Source organism: Neolamprologus multifasciatus, chromosome 7, assembly GCF_963576455.1.
Source record: "Neolamprologus multifasciatus chromosome 7, fNeoMul1.2, whole genome shotgun sequence".
Taxonomy (NCBI): domain Eukaryota; kingdom Metazoa; phylum Chordata; class Actinopteri; order Cichliformes; family Cichlidae; genus Neolamprologus; species Neolamprologus multifasciatus.
The window spans coordinates 52,354,091-52,372,296 of NC_140445.1; the positions used below are offsets into that span (position 1 = coordinate 52,354,091).

Consider the following 18,206-nt stretch of genomic DNA (forward strand, 5'->3'; position numbering starts at 1 on the left):
GGTTTCATGTTTCCCTCTCACCAGATAAACAAACCGACATCATGACCAGCAGCTTTTTTGCAGCTGTGGCTCCAGCAAACATCAGCTGATACTAGGAATTAATATTAAATAAATTCTAACAACAGCTGATCAAGCTTAAACGTGCTGCTGTTGTTTAACGCGACATCGGCTGGTTTCCCCTTTCTGGCGCAAAGTGGGCGATAAACAAACAAGAGAGCCGATCAGCTGATCATTGATCAGTTTTCATGATTGAAGTAGAAACGGGAGAGGGAGGGGGGAGAAAGAGAGAAGAAGAGGCAGCTGTGCAGCAAAGACACAGAATAACTCCAGCTTCGTGCCTTTTTCAGTGTAGCGAAATTTCGGGACAAACTGTTCCTTTTCACCTCAATAAGAAACGCGTAATATTTTCTCTGAATACCAGACGGGACGGTTGGCAACTCTAATAACTTATGAACAAAATAAAGTTTAACATCGTTAACTTCATAGCACCCACCCAGCTGTATAGAAACTCCGTCATGCTAGCTAGTACGCAGTTCGGAAAAAGTCAGAATAACGAAAATAAACTCCACCTAAACTTGGTTTATATCTGACCCAGATAGACTGCGGGTCATAACTTAAGTTAAGTTCAGTTCACACTTGGACCGGCGGCCGCCTTGGGTTTCCTTCTCTTCCACCTGCTGGCCTCCAACACTTGCTAATGTTATTGAATCTGTGGAAGCTCCGTGATAGCCACCACACGAAGTAACGAGTAACGACCCTATCTAAATCCCAGTAACGACTAACGCGTTCCTGATTTTGGCATAATAACTAGTTACCGTGCTCGTTACCACAATAATAACGTAGTTACTTAATAACGCGTTAGTCCCAACACTGGTTATACGGTAAATCATCGATGCAGCTCACCTGGTTGTTCTCTAGCAATACAAAATGCTTTTCAACCTTTGGAATTTCTCAGTGCTCCTCCTCCTGCTCCAAATGCCATTTTATACCTCTGCTTTGTCTTCAGCAGGACAGCTGTGAGACAAACATGTTGGTCTGGACAGTGTGTGCGGCTTTGATTGCATGTGGCGTTTTACTCCGTCATTCTTCCTTCCTCCAGGATGTCCAATTCGTGCTCACTAAAATAAAAGTAAGGCGGTTCATCGTAAAGTGCGTGCAGACTAATTACTCAATCCTGGACCGCTTTTTAGAGCTGGTGAAGACACAGCCGCACAAGCCTTTCGTTTATTTTAAAGATGAAACGTTCACGTACCGGGACGCAGACGTCCTGAGCAACAAAGTTGCGAGAGCGTTTCTGCAGGCTGGATGCGTAAAAGAAGGAGACACGGTGGCGCTGTTCCTGGGGAACCAGCCGATGTTCCTGTGGCTCTGGTTGGGTTTGGTGAAGATTGGATGCGCTGGAGCTTTGCTCAACTCCAACATCAGATCCAAGTCTCTGCTACACTGCCTCAACTGCAGCGGAGCCACAACTCTGGTAGCATCTGAAGGTAGTACCTGCATTTCTGTCTGCTTTTCCAAGCGATGGAGACAGTAGAGAGCTCATTTACTCAACATTAAATAACCAGATAAATACATAAATAAATAATCTGACAGGCCTGGAGTTCATCAATTATATGAAACAATTTTCTAGACTTGCTGGATGCAGTGAAGGAGGTGCTGCCCCATCTGCACGAACAGCAGATCAATGTTTTCATCTTAGCCGACAGATGTGAAGTTACAGGTGTGGAGAGCTTCATCGATAAAATGAATCAGGCTTCCTCTGAGCCTATACCCAAGGAGTTAAGGTCCCATGTAACCATGAAGAGTCCAGCAGCCTACATATACACCTCAGGGACAACAGGTAAACTACTTACTGAGATTCACGATGCATCAGTGAAAGAAACAGAAGATTCACCCCCTCAGCCTCTGGCTTGTCTTTAACAGGTCTCCCTAAAGCAGCTGTGATCACTCAAAGCAGAGTGTGGACCATGTCTTTACTTCTGCCTTCATCAGGAGTGAACTCCAAAGATGTGATTTATGATACCCTCCCTCTTTATCACAGCACCGGCTTCCTTGTCTTCACTGGGGCCATTGAGAGGGGTATGAACTCTTTGGATATATACTATTGTGTTTTTTAGATATATGATTGGTGTATGACTTTAGTTTTTTTTTTTTTAAACCAATGTAATATAAAAACCATAGTTACATATATGTAACTATATGTTACATATTAGTTACATATTTGTTGAAAAACCCAAAATTTTGACTACTTCCGCTGCTACTCTTTAAAGTGTGCTGTTGTCATCTATTGTTGTGTGCAGGTATTCCTGTTGTTCTGAGGAGTAAGTTTTCTGCTTCCCAGTTCTGGGATGACTGCAGAAAATATAATGTCACCGTCATACAGTACATAGGTGAAATTATGCGTTATCTCTGCAACACTCCACAGGTTTGTGCCAACACAGCACCAACATTAATACTACTGTCTCACACAGAAAGGTTTAGAAAACTAACAAACGCACGCTCTTCTTTTCTCTTCAAACAGAAACTCAGTGATAAAAACCACAAGGTCAGACTTGCAGTAGGCAACGGGATCAGAGCAGATGTTTGGAGGGACTTTGTGAGACGATTTGGGGAAATTCAAATCAGAGAATTTTACGGAGCAACTGAGGGAAACTTTTCTCTGTTGAATTATAGCAGCAAGATGGGAGCTCTTGGGCGACACACCTTCCTGCACAAGGTAAAAGTCCATGTTTCAGCTCACATTAAGAAATAAAACCTGTCACTCATGAAGCAGTGTTTTAGCTTCTTTTTTTAAACTTACAGATGTTTTTTCCATATGCTGTGATCAAATATGACATAGACAAAGAAGAACCTTTGAGGGATTCTTCTGGTTTTTGCATGGAGGTTGACAAAGGTGTGTTACTTCCAGGACGCTTACAAAAGCAAAGATTATTTTTTTCCTGTCCTTTTTTTATATTTCTAAAGTTCTCACCCATGCATCTTTAAAAATAAGTATTTATTGAAATCTCATTAACATTGACTTTAAAATATAATAACCCCAAAGATGATTTCTCCCGTACTTTGATCAGGTGAACCTGGACTTCTGGTGACTGAAATAACAGCCAAAGCTCCATTCACTGGTTATGTGAGAGACATGAAGCAAACTGAGAAAAAGAAGCTGCATAACGTCTTCAAGAAAGGTGATCTGTACTTCAACACCGGCGACCTGCTGCGCATCGATGAGGATAATTTCATGTACTTCCACGATCGTGTTGGAGACACATTCAGGTGAGCGCATGTTTTGAAATAATGCTTAAAAACGTGAGCTCACACAGAGCACTGAAAACAAATTGTCAACAGATGGAAAGGAGAGAACGTAGCTACAGCTGAGGTTGCCGACATCCTTGTGCTGACTGACTGTGTTAAAGAAGCCAATGTTTATGGAGTCAAAGTGCCAGGTACATGTTGCTGCTCCAAAATCAAGAACAAAATGTTCAGAACAATGTACACCACACTTAGTTTGTTTAGTCAATCAGTAATCAAATTGTTCCACAATCAAGCATTTTTTTAAATCTAGATCAAGATTTTATTGTTTTTTTTCTCTCCAGAAGATTGTACCTTTATTTCAATATAGCTTATTTAGAGTAGTAAACACATGGGGTAAAGGATATACAGTCAAAGAGTTTGTGCCATGGTGGAATGCACCTCACACACTACTCGGGCAGCTGGTGCTGAATACAGGGATATACTGGTAAATATTACTTGGCAATAAATCTAAACAACAACGAAAGTAGGAGTTGAGTTTCACTAACTGCCAGGGATTGGTCCAAATAAGCTTCAACTGGGACACGTGAAAAATATTGTGAATTTTCATGTTAGCAGCCCACCTGGTAGGATCGGGTGGGAATCCTGTTAGCCAACTGCTCATTCTGCTCCTTTTGTCCTAAGGAAGGCGGCACGCCACCAGCACAGACAGAAAAGAACAGACAGTGTCGTCATCAACCCAGTGTTTTGACTTTTGTACTTTTTTTATTAATCAATCAAAGCTTTATTCGCCACATGCAGGTTGCCCTGCAGTGAAATGGGACCCCCCAGCTCATATGAATTTCAAAGCAGTTCTACAGTCCAACACTGGTCTCTCAATCTCCCGTTGTCTGTAAAGCCCAGGTTAATAGGCACAAAAAAGGTTTATTCCACGACTCCCAAGATGTAAAAAACAGCAGCGAGCAGGGTTTTGGACACCTAAGCCCACCACGGGAACCGGACAGGAGATAACACGATCCAGGAAATGCCGTCGGCTGTGATGGAATGGACCATAACTAACTTGAGAAGCCGCTGAAGAAAAGAGATTAAACATTTATCTCCATAAAACAAACAGTCCAAAGAGCACTGGATGACATCAGTGGCTTCATCCATCTTTTACATCAGGGGTAGGCAACCTTTCTGATGGCGAGTGCCATTTAAAATTTCCTCAGAAGTCAGTGTGCCATATGATTGCATTAGCAATAAATTTAATAACGCTCTATATTAACAGTTACACAATATATAGAACCACTTTATAGAATTATATTTGTTTGCAGATGTTGGCAGCTATCAGCGAATAGTTATCAGCTATTTTGAAACAAAAAAGACACTTTTTATCCATAACAAGAACTCCATAACAGCAGATGGACTGTACAACAGAAAATACAAATGCTATTTATGGTCTCCTCACAACAATGATAAGAAAAATAAACTAAGCCAATATGGCATGTCTGTTTAATACAGAGACACACATGTTAATGTGATCTTTGGTCTTCTACTCATGAGAGAAGAAGAGGCAGCTGTGCAGCATAACGACAGAATAAATCCACCTTTGTGTCTTTTTCCATCCTAGACAAACTGCGTCCCTTCTCAGCTCAACACGAAACGCGTAATAATTTCTCTCAATACGGGACGATTCCGTTTGTACGGGACGGTTTGCAACTCTACTAACTAACCTTATGAACAAAATAAAGTTCAACATCAGTAAATTCATAGCACCCACCCAGCTGTATAGAAACTCTGTCATGCTAGCTAGTACGCAGTATGAGTTATTGTAAGTGACTGTAAAAAGTCAGCATAACAAAAATAAACTCCACCTAAACTTGGTTTATATCTGACCCAGATAGACTGCAGGTCATAACTTCTTACCTGAAGTTCAGTTCACCTGACACTCGGACCGTCGGCTGCCTCGGGTCTCTCCTCCTCCTGCTTCCCCTCTCCCTCATCCACCTGCTGGCCTCCACCACTTGTTAATTTTACTGAATCTGGAAGCTCCGCCACAGCCAAAAAAAAAAAAAATCATCGGCCCACCGAGCAAATGCCTGGTATGCCCGATGGCCAGTCCAGCTATGGTCGTGCCATCAGTTAACTCTTCGCGTGCCAACTGTGGCGAAGGGTTGTTTTACATACTAAACAAATTCATATGTGCTGAATTTAACCCTTACCAGGTTCTAAAGTAACTTAAATACAACTTCTGCCTTTTTTTTATGTTTGAATGATTTATAAGTCAGTGTTAATGTCATCACTAATGCAAACTTCTGGATTCAAGATGTGGACTTGGGAGGCTTAGTGCATTTATTTACAGTGAATGTTCAAAAATCTGCACAGAGGAGAACGCAATACGCTAAAGCTTTACAAACGCAGCCCTACAATTTTTGTCAGGTAAGAGATTTAACAATCAGGCATCAAATGAACGCCTTCCTTCTCCTTAAGTAGTGACCAGCTGATTACAGGATTACCAACAAGTGAGTTCATCATCACAGGCATGATGGACTAAAAGACAGGATGCAGAGGAATGACCTGTCCTTGTATCAAAAAGTGTGTATTTTTTCTCTCTCTCATCCACGCGACACACACAAAGGATAGAAGCAGTGGAGAGAGAAATGGGGAGCCAGCTCAGGAGGACTGGAGGACCATGACAGTCATATGGCTTAACAAACAAAAAAAAAACATTCCTCTTAAAATGGTCAGAGATAAGAACTGGACTAAAAATGAATGAGAAAGCAGCCAATGTCTAAAGAAAGAGTTTGACAGATCTTAAGGAAGCCTGGAAAACTACTGCATAAGAACAGTTGACAAAGTCAGAATGTGAAGAGATGAGTGGTGGCTCAAGACTTTTACTTAGTACTGACACTTTTAATTAGCAATACTGAACTTCATTTAACTCCTGTTTTGTGATTGTTTAACTTTTGTCTTCAGGCCAGGAGGGAAGAGCCGGGATGGCTGCTGTTACTTTGATGGATGGACTGAAGTTTGACTCCACGGTTGTTTTTAAACATGTTGAGGACTTCCTGCCGTCCTACGCCAGGCCACGCTTTATGAGGATTCAAGTATGTTTACTCCAGTTATTTTACACTTTTTTGCATTTGTGGTTAAGTCTCTTTGTTGCTCGCATGATTTATTTTATCCACTAATAATTGGTTGTACTGTGATTCATTACAGAGGTCACTGGACATTACAGGCACGTTCAAGCTAATAAAGACGAAAGCAGTGGAGCAGGGCTTCAACCCAAATGAAATAACAGACCCACTCTACTTTCTGAATGAAAAAGAGAGGAATTATACTCCACTCACACCAGATGTATTTGATTCAATTGTAGCAGGAAATATCAAAATATAAAGTGATTTTTACTTTTTAAAGGAAATAAAATCACCTCTTTCACGTGTAAGCAAATCGTTTTTTTCATTTCTCTCCTTTTTTTTCTTTTTTTTTTTTTTTGACAACTCTTTTTGATTCGTTTTACTGTGCTCTACAAAACCATTGTAACACAATATATAACAACAACCTTTTTTTTTTTTTTCTCTTATAGATCTAACTTTTTAGCTTTAACTATTGCCCTCCCTGACTTGGTTCAGACAACATCAGTGTTAACAGGTGTAGCAGGGATTACACTGGGTGTTTGTGGTTTCTGCAACACAGGCACATTAGCAGGTTCGTGCACGGGTGAACTTAAAGGAATCAAATGCATGTGATTACGCCTAACAGTCTCTTGTGGTAACTCTACTGTGTATGATCGTGGTGTAGAGTGATTTTTGGATAACAGTGCCTGGAGTTTTGACATCGGTCACCCAAACCTTGTTTCTCATCGCTGAAGGAATGACAAGCTGTGTATCTTTTAGCAAAAGGCCGTCTTGTGAGTGTGGCTCTGTCAGGCCAGTAATTTCTCAGTAAAGGCTCTTGTTTTGCACGTTCTGGCCAGCCTTGGGTGCACATGTCCATGACGCGAGCACACACACTGTCGCTTTTCAGTTGTTCCTTCAGTGTTTGCATATAGGAGGAACAGACAGGTGTGTTTGTTACAATACTGTCCACTTATGTCTGTGTTTTCCATTAGCTCTTTGTCTGACATGTTCACTGGCTTTTTCAGAGGCGAGCGGGACAAAGTATCTGCTGTCCAGAGCGATTTCCCTGGGGCGTACTGCACATTGTACGAGTAACGCATGAGTCTCATTCTGAATCGCTAGATCCTGGGTGGCAAGAGATCCAGAGCTTGTCCCCCCAGTAAGGAAACAAGAGGTTTGTGGTCCGTTTCGAGACAAATGTTTACCAATCAGGATATCACGAAATCGCTCAAACGCCCATGTAGACTAGACGCCAGTGCCTCTTTTTCTACTTGTGCGTATCGTGGTTCAGTAGGAGAAAGGGACCTCGATGCATACGCCACTGGTCGCCATCCTTCTTCCCACAGCTGCAAAAGAACACCTGCGAGACCAAAGGATGAAGCATCTGCTGATACTTTAATGTCTCTGTTGGGGTTATACATTGTGAGCACTTGGGGTGAGGTCAGGGCATCTCTTAATGTTTTGAAAGCTCTCGCTTGGTCAGTTCCCCAATACCATGCATCCTTTGTGGAAAGAAGATCTCTCAGGGCTTTGTCTTTTTCAGCTAAATGGGGGATGAACTTGCCCACTTGATTCACCATGCCCAGAAAACTGCGCAACTCGGACACATTAGTTGGCTCCGTCATTTCTGTAATTGCCTCTGTTTTCAGCGTCATTTGGCATTTCGTTTTCACCTTCCCCTTCTCCTCACACTCGGCAGATGTATGGAGTCTTACAAGTCACACAGCACTTCTGACACCATGTGTGATTCTTACTCTGAATCTGAATAAGTACGCGGGACCACTGTGTGCCGTAAGACCAACTCTTTACTCACTGTATTACCGCCTCCCGGCATGCATTGCCAGTGCGTAACACGTAATTACACAATCGAACAATAAACACATACTGCCCATACAACAAATGTACCAGGGACAATTATGAATACACCAGTTTCCATCTAAATATAATATACCATGTTCTGACTGAGGGATTTCTGAATCAAAGTAAGATGTACAGCTCTGCTATCACTTCCGGCATGTGAACAAAAAAGGGACACATGCACACAAACACAGAGAGGGACACAGGGGGACCTAAGGGGAACCTAAATGGACAAGGAGATTACACATGACAAATAGGGAAGACGACGGAGGACAAAGACATTGCTGAAACACACAAAGAGCGAGGGAGACTTAAAGGGGACTTGACAGACTTGCACACTGAAGACACGACACCATAACCAACATATTAGGGAAGACACAGACCTGGGATGAGCCTAGACAGATGAGAACGAAATAGGGAAACAGAGCTCACTATCAACAGAACTAAATGAAGCCTAAACTATACAAACAAGAACATCATAATACAAAAGGGACATGAAATTTAAAATGCTAGGTCCAAAAACCCAGCCCATGACATCATGCTTTGTCCTGTAGTGTGTTTGTCATGTTTCACATGTTTTGTGATTGTTTAACTTTTGTCTTCAGGTCAGGAGGGAAGAGCCAGGATGCAAATTATTGAGATGACAGCGTTGCACTTCTGGCTGCACATTTTAATGACAAGGTGTTTTAAATTATATTTGCCTTCATAATAATTTTATTAAAGCTGTGATTTCATATACACACCCTCCATATCCATATCTATATCCATAGAGATCGTCTGTAGTCCCTGGGCAACAGCAGCAAGTTGTGAACACAAGTTAAGCTTCCAATAAATTGTGGATAACATAAACCCAACATATAAACTGTTTTGTTTTGTATCTGATTTTTCTTCTTTTTTTTTTTTTGCTGCAGCAGATATTAAAACAGGTGTAAAGTTGTTTGTAACTTGTGAATTTTGACTCGAGGGTGAGTCATCTCAAGAGTAACAAATCTTTTGATGCACGTTTAAAGATTTGTCAGTGTTTAAAAATTTGTTTGAACATCTATAAATCTGACCACACACACACACACACACACACACACACACACACACACAGTAATAAACTATACTGCTAAAGTAATAGAATAGACTGGAATTTAGCCTGCATTTGTTTACACAAGGCAATAAAGCAGTAAGAAACATACATATTCACTAGAGTTAATCAGGAACGTCCTCTATACATACTTTGTCATTATGTAAACTCCAGCCAGCAGCAGGTTACGAAATCCAGTCTGACATCTTTGAAGCTCAATAATTAACAGCTTCTGTCTGGCTTTTCTGGCACACAACTTCTCGTTACTATTACTAATATTTCCACAACAGATACATGTTATAATATATACAGTTGATAATGGATGATAATGGATTGGATTTATATAGCGCTTTTCAAGGCACTCAAAGCGCTTTACAATGCCATTATTCATTCACTCTCAGTTGTAGCCACAGCTGCCCTGGGGCAGACTGACAGAGGCGAGGCTGCCATATCGCGCCATCGGCCCCTCTGGCCAACACCAGTAGGCGGTGGGGTAAAGTGTCTTGCCCAAGGACACAACGACCAGGACAGAGAGCCCGGGGAACGAACCGGCGACCTTCCGGTTACAGATACGCTTCCCAACCCCCTGAGCCACGGTCGCCCCAAAAACTTAGGACCACTGGGAAAAACATAAACTAGGGATCATAACGTTTAGAATGTTTTGCTGTTAGGAGGGACTGTCAAAGCTGCTGTCCTGTTGGCGCTGCCTCAAGTCATAAAACAGAGGCCTCGACGAGATTTTCTGCAGCTTCTCACATTCAGAGCCAGGAGTAGGCTCTCTGTGCATACTCCTCTTTGTATGCACAAACGTCTCGGTATGAGGAGTCTTCTTAGCAATCTCATTATATCTGAGACTGCCTAATTCCCCGATGTTGCTGGCTGATGCAGCGGACACAGAAAAGGGTTTCACTGGTTCCACTTTCCTTCTAGACAGTTATTGTTGATAGTCAGAGTATTTGGTGCTAGTTAAAGGGTTCCTCTGAAGTTTTGCCTTGTGCCCCAACAGACTCACCAGAGGCTCTTGGCAAAACTACAAGTTAAAGGTTATGAACAGCACCTGCCCTTCTGTGTGAGCAAACACAGCCCAGCAAACGCTTAGTTGAGATCTGACAGTCTCCAGCCTGTCTTCATGTTCAGGTCATCAGGTGCTACCCTCTCACCGTCTGTTTGGGCTTCATTTTGGTCCACTAGCACAATCTAAAGTGGTCACTAAAGCCAGTGAAAGGCCTAAAACACGTGAAAGCAGTATGTTATACGCAGTGTTGGGTAAGTTACTTTAAAAAAGTAACTTAGTTACATTACTAGTTACTTCTATCAAAAGTAACTCAGTTACTTCAAGTTACTCGTTACTTTCAAAGTAACTAGTTACTAGGGAAAGTAACTTTGGTTTTACTCAGAATTCTCTTGTTAATGTGTTGCTTCCAAAACTTTGACAGTCTTCTAGCTTGCTTACTTGCCACAAGTGCACTGTGCCACCTACCAATAGAAAGGAAAAGATAATACATATTTCCACGAGAGAAATCCCACGCCTGGACCGTCACTGACTGCTGCCATGATTCTAGCCTACGTCACAGCATCATGTGCGCCTTTTACATCCAACACAAAAAACTGCAGTCGTGGTGCTTTGATTGTACTCAGAACTCGGAAATTCTGCCTTCTGAATAGGAAGATGTAGGTAACACCAGACTGCAGATGAGCTGCATATGGGGCTGGACGGGGACAAAAAATCGGCCCGGGCATTTTGACTAGAGACCGGCCATTATAGGAAAAATCATAAAGCCTTTGAATGAAAACAAACGCTGTTGTGACAGTGATGTTCACTGTTTTGATGGTATATATGCATCAATCGTTTGTTGTAAGATTCAGATAATTATTTTTTAAAAGCTAGACATTTTAAATGAGAATAAGAAAGAAAAGTATTTCTTTGTGCCCCCCTCTCCCTGTTAATGCCACACCTGGCCCCCCTGGCAAAACTTTGCTAGCTCTGCTCCTGCACAGTTACCAGCTGTCAGCCACCTAAAAAGGATCCTGGGGTTATCTGTCTCTCAGAAACGGTTCATAACTTCCCTTCAACTCATTTATGTCACCTAAAAGGTAAACCTGTATCTCCATCACCTGTTCAGCTCTGATGATTCAGTAAGGACATCTCCTGGTTTCATGTTTCCCTCTCACCAGATAAACAAACCGACATCATGACCAGCAGCTTTTTTGCAGCTGTGGCTCCAGCAAACATCAGCTGATACTAGGAATTAATATTAAATAAATTTTAACAACAGCTGATCAAGCTTAAACGTGCTGCTGTTGTTTAACGCGACACCGGCTGGTTTCCCCTTTCTGGCGCAAAGTGGGCGATAAACAAACAAGAGAGCCGATCAGCTGATCATTGATCAGTTTTCATGATTGAAGTAGAAACGGGAGAGGGAGGGGGGAGAAAGAGAGAAGAAGAGGCAGCTGTGCAGCAAAGACACAGAATAACTCCAGCTTCGTGCCTTTTTCAATGTAGCCGAATTACGGGACAAACTGTTCCTTTTCACCTCAATAAGAAACGCGTAATATTTTCTCTGAATACCAGACGGGACGGTTGGCAACTCTAATAACTTATGAACAAAATAAAGTTTAACATCGTTAACTTCATAGCACCCACCCAGCTGTATAGAAACTCCGTCATACTAGCTAGTACGCAGTACGGAAAAAGTCAGAATAACGAAAATAAACTCCACCTAAACTTGGTTTATATCTGACCCAGATAGACTGCGGGTCATAACTTAAGTTAAGTTCAGTTCACACTTGGACCGGCGGCCGCCTCGGGTTTCCTTCTCTTCCACCTGCTGGCCTCCAACACTTGCTAATGTTATTGAATCTGTGGAAGCTCCGCGATAGCCACCACACGAAGTAACGAGTAACGACCCTATCTAAATCCCAGTAACGACTAACGCGTTCCTGATTTTGGCATAATAACTAGTTACCGTGCTCGTTACCACAATAATTACGTAGTTACTTAATAACGCGTTAGTCCCAACACTGGTTATACGGTAAATCATCGATGCAGCTCACCTGGTTGTTCTCTAGCAATACAAAATGCTTTTCAACCTTTGGAATTTCTCAGTGCTCCTCCTCCTGCTCCAAATGCCATTTTATACCTCTGCTTTGTCTTCAGCAGGACAGCTGTGAGACAAACATGTTGGTCTGGACAGTGTGTGCGGCTTTGATTGCATGTGGCGTTTTACTCCGCCATTCTTCCTTCCTCCAGGATGTCCAATTCGTGCTCACTAAAATAAAAGTAAGGCGGTTCATCGTAAAGTGCGTGCAGACTAATTACTCAATCCTGGACCGCTTTTAAGAGCTGGTGAAGACACAGCCGCACAAGCCTTTCGTTTATTTTAAAGATGAAACGTTCACGTACCGGGACGCAGACGTCCTGAGCAACAAAGTTGCGAGAGCGTTTCTGCAGGCTGGATGCGTAAAAGAAGGAGACACGGTGGCGCTGTTCCTGGGGAACCAGCCGATGTTCCTGTGGCTCTGGTTGGGTTTGGTGAAGATTGGATGCGCTGGAGCTTTGCTCAACTCCAACATCAGATCCAAGTCTCTGCTACACTGCCTCAACTGCAGCGGAGCCACAACTCTGGTAGCATCTGAAGGTAGTACCTGCATTTCTGTCTGCTTTTCCAAGCGATGGAGACAGTAGAGAGCTCATTTACTCAACATTAAATAACCAGATAAATACATAAATAAATAATCTGACAGGCCTGGAGTTCATCAATTATATGAAACAATTTTCTAGACTTGCTGGATGCAGTGAAGGAGGTGCTGCCCCATCTGCACGAACAGCAGATCAATGTTTTCATCTTAGCCGACAGATGTGAAGTTACAGGTGTGGAGAGCTTCATCGATAAAATGAATCAGGCTTCCTCTGAGCCTATACCCAAGGAGTTAAGGTCCCATGTAACCATGAAGAGTCCAGCAGCCTACATATACACCTCAGGGACAACAGGTAAACTACTTACTGAGATTCACGATGCATCAGTGAAAGAAACAGAAGATTCACCCCCTCAGCCTCTGGCTTGTCTTTAACAGGTCTCCCTAAAGCAGCTGTGATCACTCAAAGCAGAGTGTGGACCATGTCTTTACTTCTGCCTTCATCAGGAGTGAACTCCAAAGATGTGATTTATGATACCCTCCCTCTTTATCACAGCACCGGCTTCCTTGTCTTCACTGGGGCCATTGAGAGGGGTATGAACTCTTTGGATATATACTATTGTGTTTTTTAGATATATGATTGGTGTATGACTTTAGTTTTTGTTTTTTGTTTTTTTTAAACCAATGTAATATAAAAACCATAGTTACATATATGTAACTATGTTACATATTTGTTGAAAAACCCAAAATTTTGACTACTTCCACTGCTACTCTTTAAAGTGTGCTGTTGTCATCTATTGTTGTGTGCAGGTATTCCTGTTGTTCTGAGGAGTACGTTTTCTGCTTCCCAGTTCTGGGACGACTGCAGAAAATATAATGTCACCGTCATACAGTACATAGGTGAAATTATGCGTTATCTCTGCAACACTCCACAGGTTTGTGCCAACACAGCACCAACATTAATACTACTGTCTCACACAGAGGTTTAGAAAACTAACAAACGCATGCTCTTCTTTTCTCTTCAAACAGAAACTCAGTGATAAAAACCACAAGGTCAGACTTGCAGTAGGCAACGGGATCCGAACAGATGTTTGGAGGGACTTTGTGAGACGATTTGGGGAAATTCAAATCAGAGAATTTTACGGAGCAACTGAGGGAAACTTTTCTCTGTTGAATTATAGCAGCAAGATGGGAGCTCTTGGGCGACACACCTTCCTGCACAAGGTAAAAGTCCATGTTTCAGCTCACATTAAGAAATAAAACCTGTCACTCATGAAGCAGTGTTTTAGCTTCTTTTTTTTTTTTTAACTTACAGATGTTTTTTTCCATATGCTGTGATCAAATATGACATAGACAAAGAAGAACCTTTGAGGGATTCTTCTGGTTTTTGCATGGAGGTTGACAAAGGTGTGTTACTTCCAGGACGCTTACAAAAGCAAAGATTATTTTTTTCCTGTCCTTTTTTTATATTTCTAAAGTTCTCACCCATGCATCTTTAAAAATAAGTATTTATTGAAATCTCATTAACATTGACTTTAAAATATAATAACCCCAAAGATGATTTCTCCCGTACTTTGATCAGGTGAACCTGGACTTCTGGTGACTGAAATAACAGCCAAAGCTCCATTCACTGGTTATGTGAGAGACATGAAGCAAACTGAGAAAAGAAGCTGCATAACGTCTTCAAGAAAGGTGATCTGTACTTCAACACCGGTGACCTGCTGCGCATCGATGAGGATAATTTCATGTACTTCCACGATCGTGTTGGAGACACATTCAGGTGAGCGCATGTTTTGAAATAATGCTTAAAAACGTGAGCTCACACAGAGCACTGAAAACAAATTGTCAACAGATGGAAAGGAGAGAACGTAGCTACAGCTGAGGTTGCCGACATCCTTGTGCTGACTGACTGTGTTAAAGAAGCCAATGTTTATGGAGTCAAAGTGCCAGGTACATGTTGCTGCTCCAAAATCAAGAACAAAATGTTCAGAACAATGTACACCACACTTAGTTTGTTTAGTCAATCAGTAATCAAATTGTTCCACAATCAAGCATTTTTTAAAATCTAGATCAAGATTTTATTATTTTATTGTTTTTTTTCTCTCCAGAAGATTGTACCTTTATTTCAATATAGCTTATTTAGAGTAGTAAACACATGGGGTAAAGGATATACAGTCAAAGAGTTTGTGCCATGGTGGAATGCACCTCGCACACTACTCGGGCAGCTGGTGCTGAATACAGGGATATACTGGTAAATATTACTTGGCAATAAATCTAAACAACAACGAAAGTAGGAGTTGAGTTTCACTAACTGCCAGGGATTGGTCCAAATAAGCTTCAACTGGGACACGTGAAAAATATTGTGAATTTTCATGTTAGCAGCCCACCTGGTAGGATCGGGTGGGAATCCTGTTAGCCAACTGCTCATTCTGCTCCTTTTGTCCTAAGGAAGGCGGCACGCCACCAGCACAGACAGAAAAGAACAGACAGTGTCGTCATCAACCCAGTGTTTTGACTTTTGTACTTTTTTTATTAATCAATCAAAGCTTTATTTGCCACATGCAGGTTGCCCTGCAGTGAAATGGGACCCCCCAGCTCATATGAATTTCAAAGCAGTTCTACAGTCCAACACTGGTCTCTCAATCTCCCGTTGTCTGTAAAGCCCAGGTTAATAGGCACAAAAAAGGTTTATTCCACGACTCCCAAGATGTAAAAAACAGCAGCGAGCAGGGTTTTGGACACCTAAGCCCACCACGGGAACCGGACAGGAGATAACACGATCCAGGAAATGCCGTCGGCTGTGATGGAATGGACCATAACCAACTTGAGAAGCCGCTGAAGAAAAAGTAAAGCAAGCTTTAATTGTGTTGTCCTTGGGTCATTTTTTTGTCCCTGAGGACCACAGGTGTATGAAAATCGGGAGGACATTATGAGGGTTAATGAAATGGGACCAAACGGAGCAGCAAACTGAGATTAAACATTTATCTCCATAAAACAAACAGTCCAAAGAGCACTGGATGACATCAGTGGCTTCCATCTTTTACATCAGGGGTAGGCAACCTTTCTGATGGCGAGTGCCATTTAAAATTTCCTCAGAAGTCAGTGTGCCATATGATTGCAATAAATTTAATAACGCTCTATATTAACAGTTACACAATATATAGAACCACTTTATAGAATTATATTTGTTTGCAGATGTTGGCAGCTATCAGTGAATAGTTATCAGCTATTTTGAAACAAAAAAAGACACTTTTTATCCATAACAAGAACTCCATAACAGCAGATGGACTGTACAACAGAAAATACAAATGCTATTTATGGTCTCCTCACAACAATGATAAGAAAAATAAACTAAGCCAATATGGCATGTCTGTTTAATACAGAGACACACATGTTAATGTGATCTTTGGTCTTCTACTCATGAGAGAAGAAGAGGCAGCTGTGCAGCATAACGACAGAATAAATCCACCTTTGTGTCTTTTTCCATCCTAGACAAACTGCGTCCCTTCTCAGCTCAACACGAAACGCGTAATAATTTCTCTCAATACGGGACGATTCCGTTTGTATGGGACGGTTTGCAACTCTACTAACTAACCTTATGAACAAAATAAAGTTCAACATCAGTAAATTCATAGCACCCACCCAGCTGTATAGAAACTCTGTCATGCTAGCTAGTACGCAGTATGAGTTATTGTAACTGACTGTAAAAAGTCAGCATAACAAAAATAAACTCCACCTAAACTTGGTTTATATCTGACCCAGATAGACTGCAGGTCATAACTTCTTACCTGAAGTTCAGTTCACCTAACACTCGGACCGTCGGCTGCCTCGGGTCTCTCCTCCTCCTGCTTCCCCTCTCCCTCATCCACCTGCTGGCCTCCACCACTTGTTAATTTTACTGAATCTGGAAGCTCCGCCACAGCCAAAAAAAAAAATCATCGGCCCACCGAGCAAATGCCTGGTATGCCCGATGGCCAGTCCAGCTATGGTCGTGCCATCAGTTAACTCTTCGCGTGCCAACTGTGGCGAAGGGTTGTTTTACATACTAAACAAATTCATATGTGCTGAATTTAACCCTTACCAGGTTCTAAAGTAACTTAAATACAACTTCTGCCTTTTTTTTATGTTTGAATGATTTATAAGTCAGTGTTAATGTCATCACTAATGCAAACTTCTGGATTCAAGATGTGGACTTGGGAGGCTTAGTGCATTTATTTACAGTGAATGTTCAAAAATCTGCACAGAGGAGAACGCAATACGCTAAAGCTTTACAAACGCAGCCCTACAATTTGTCAGGTAAGAGATTTAACAATCAGGCATCAAATGAACGCCTTCCTTCTCCTTAAGTAGTGACCAGCTGATTACAGGATTACCAACAAGTGAGTTCATCATCACAGGCATGATGGACTAAAAGACAGGATGCAGAGGAATGACCTGTCCTTGTATCAAAAAGTGTGTATTTTTTCTCTCTCTCATGCACGCAACACACACAAAGGATAGAAGCAGTGGAGAGAGAAATGGGGAGCCAGCACAGGAGGACTGGAGGACCATGACAGTCATATGGCTTAACAAACCAAAAAAAACATTCCTCTTAAAATGGTCAGAGATAAGAACTGGACTAAAAATGAATGAGAAAGCAGCCAATGTCTAAAGAAAGAGTTTGATAGATCTTAAGGAAGCCTGGAAAACTACTGCATAAGAACAGTTGACAAAGTCAGAATGTGAAGAGATGAGTGGTGGCTCAAGACTTTTACTTAGTACTGACACTTTTAATTAGCAATACTGAACTTCATTTAACTCCTGTTTTATGATTGTTTAACTTTTGTCTTCAGGCCAGGAGGGAAGAGCCGGGATGGCTGCTGTTACTTTGATGGATGGACTGAAGTTTGACTCCACGGTTGTTTTTAAACATGTTGAGGACTTCCTGCCGTCCTACGCCAGGCCACGCTTTATGAGGATTCAAGTATGTTTACTCCAGTTATTTTACACTTTTTTGCATTTGTGGTTAAGTCTCTTTGTTGCTCGCATGATTTATTTTATCCACTAATAATTGGTTGTACTGTGATTCATTACAGAGGTCACTGGACATTACAGGCACGTTCAAGCTAATAAAGACGAAAGCAGTGGAGCAGGGCTTCAACCCAAATGAAATAACAGACCCACTCTACTTTCTGAATGAAAAAGAGAGGAATTATACTCCACTCACACCAGATGTATTTGATTCAATTGTAGCAGGAAATATCAAAATATAAAGTGATTTTTACTTTTTAAAGGAAATAAAATCACCTCTTTCACGT

The 18,206-nt window shown here is 41.7% G+C and overlaps 1 protein-coding gene, 1 long non-coding RNA gene and 1 pseudogene across 6 annotated transcripts; 2 read left to right on the forward strand and 1 right to left on the reverse strand.

Annotated features, from left to right (window-relative positions):
* The first annotated feature begins 947 nt into the window (after nt 1-947).
* LOC146515346 (long-chain fatty acid transport protein 2-like) lies at nt 948-9,061 on the forward strand. 4 transcript variants are annotated; one of them, XM_085166298.1, is made up of 11 exons: nt 948-1,487; nt 1,631-1,840; nt 1,924-2,079; nt 2,301-2,425; nt 2,522-2,716; nt 2,803-2,893; nt 3,069-3,267; nt 3,340-3,437; nt 6,202-6,332; nt 6,445-6,666; nt 6,812-8,132. In XM_085166298.1, the coding sequence occupies exons 1-10, from the start codon at nt 1,028-1,030 to the stop codon at nt 6,619-6,621; spliced, it is 1,842 nt and encodes a 613-aa protein (XP_085022424.1). In that variant the 5' UTR covers nt 948-1,027; the 3' UTR covers nt 6,622-6,666; nt 6,812-8,132. The 4 variants fall into 4 exon arrangements, 3 of the variants coding, with proteins under 3 accessions (XP_085022424.1, XP_085022425.1, XP_085022426.1); XM_085166300.1 differs by lacking the exons at nt 6,202-6,332; nt 6,445-6,666; nt 6,812-8,132 and adding exons at nt 8,807-8,882; nt 8,972-8,999 and having other exon boundaries at nt 949-1,487; XM_085166299.1 differs by lacking the exons at nt 6,202-6,332; nt 6,445-6,666; nt 6,812-8,132 and adding an exon at nt 8,807-9,061.
* On the reverse strand, nt 2,769-6,207 carry LOC146515347 (uncharacterized). The gene is made up of 2 exons (XR_014875085.1): nt 5,152-6,207; nt 2,769-4,314 (listed from the first exon to the last, which is right to left on the reverse strand). It is a non-coding gene; the product is annotated as an uncharacterized LOC146515347 (long non-coding RNA).
* A 3,265-nt stretch (nt 9,062-12,326) lies between the features above and the next one.
* On the forward strand, nt 12,327-18,206 carry LOC146515348 (long-chain fatty acid transport protein 2-like; annotated as a pseudogene). Its single transcript, XR_014875091.1, has 10 exons — nt 12,327-12,911; nt 13,055-13,264; nt 13,348-13,503; nt 13,720-13,844; nt 13,939-14,133; nt 14,199-14,316; nt 14,492-14,689; nt 14,762-14,859; nt 17,742-17,872; nt 17,985-18,206. The product of XR_014875091.1 is annotated as a long-chain fatty acid transport protein 2-like (transcript).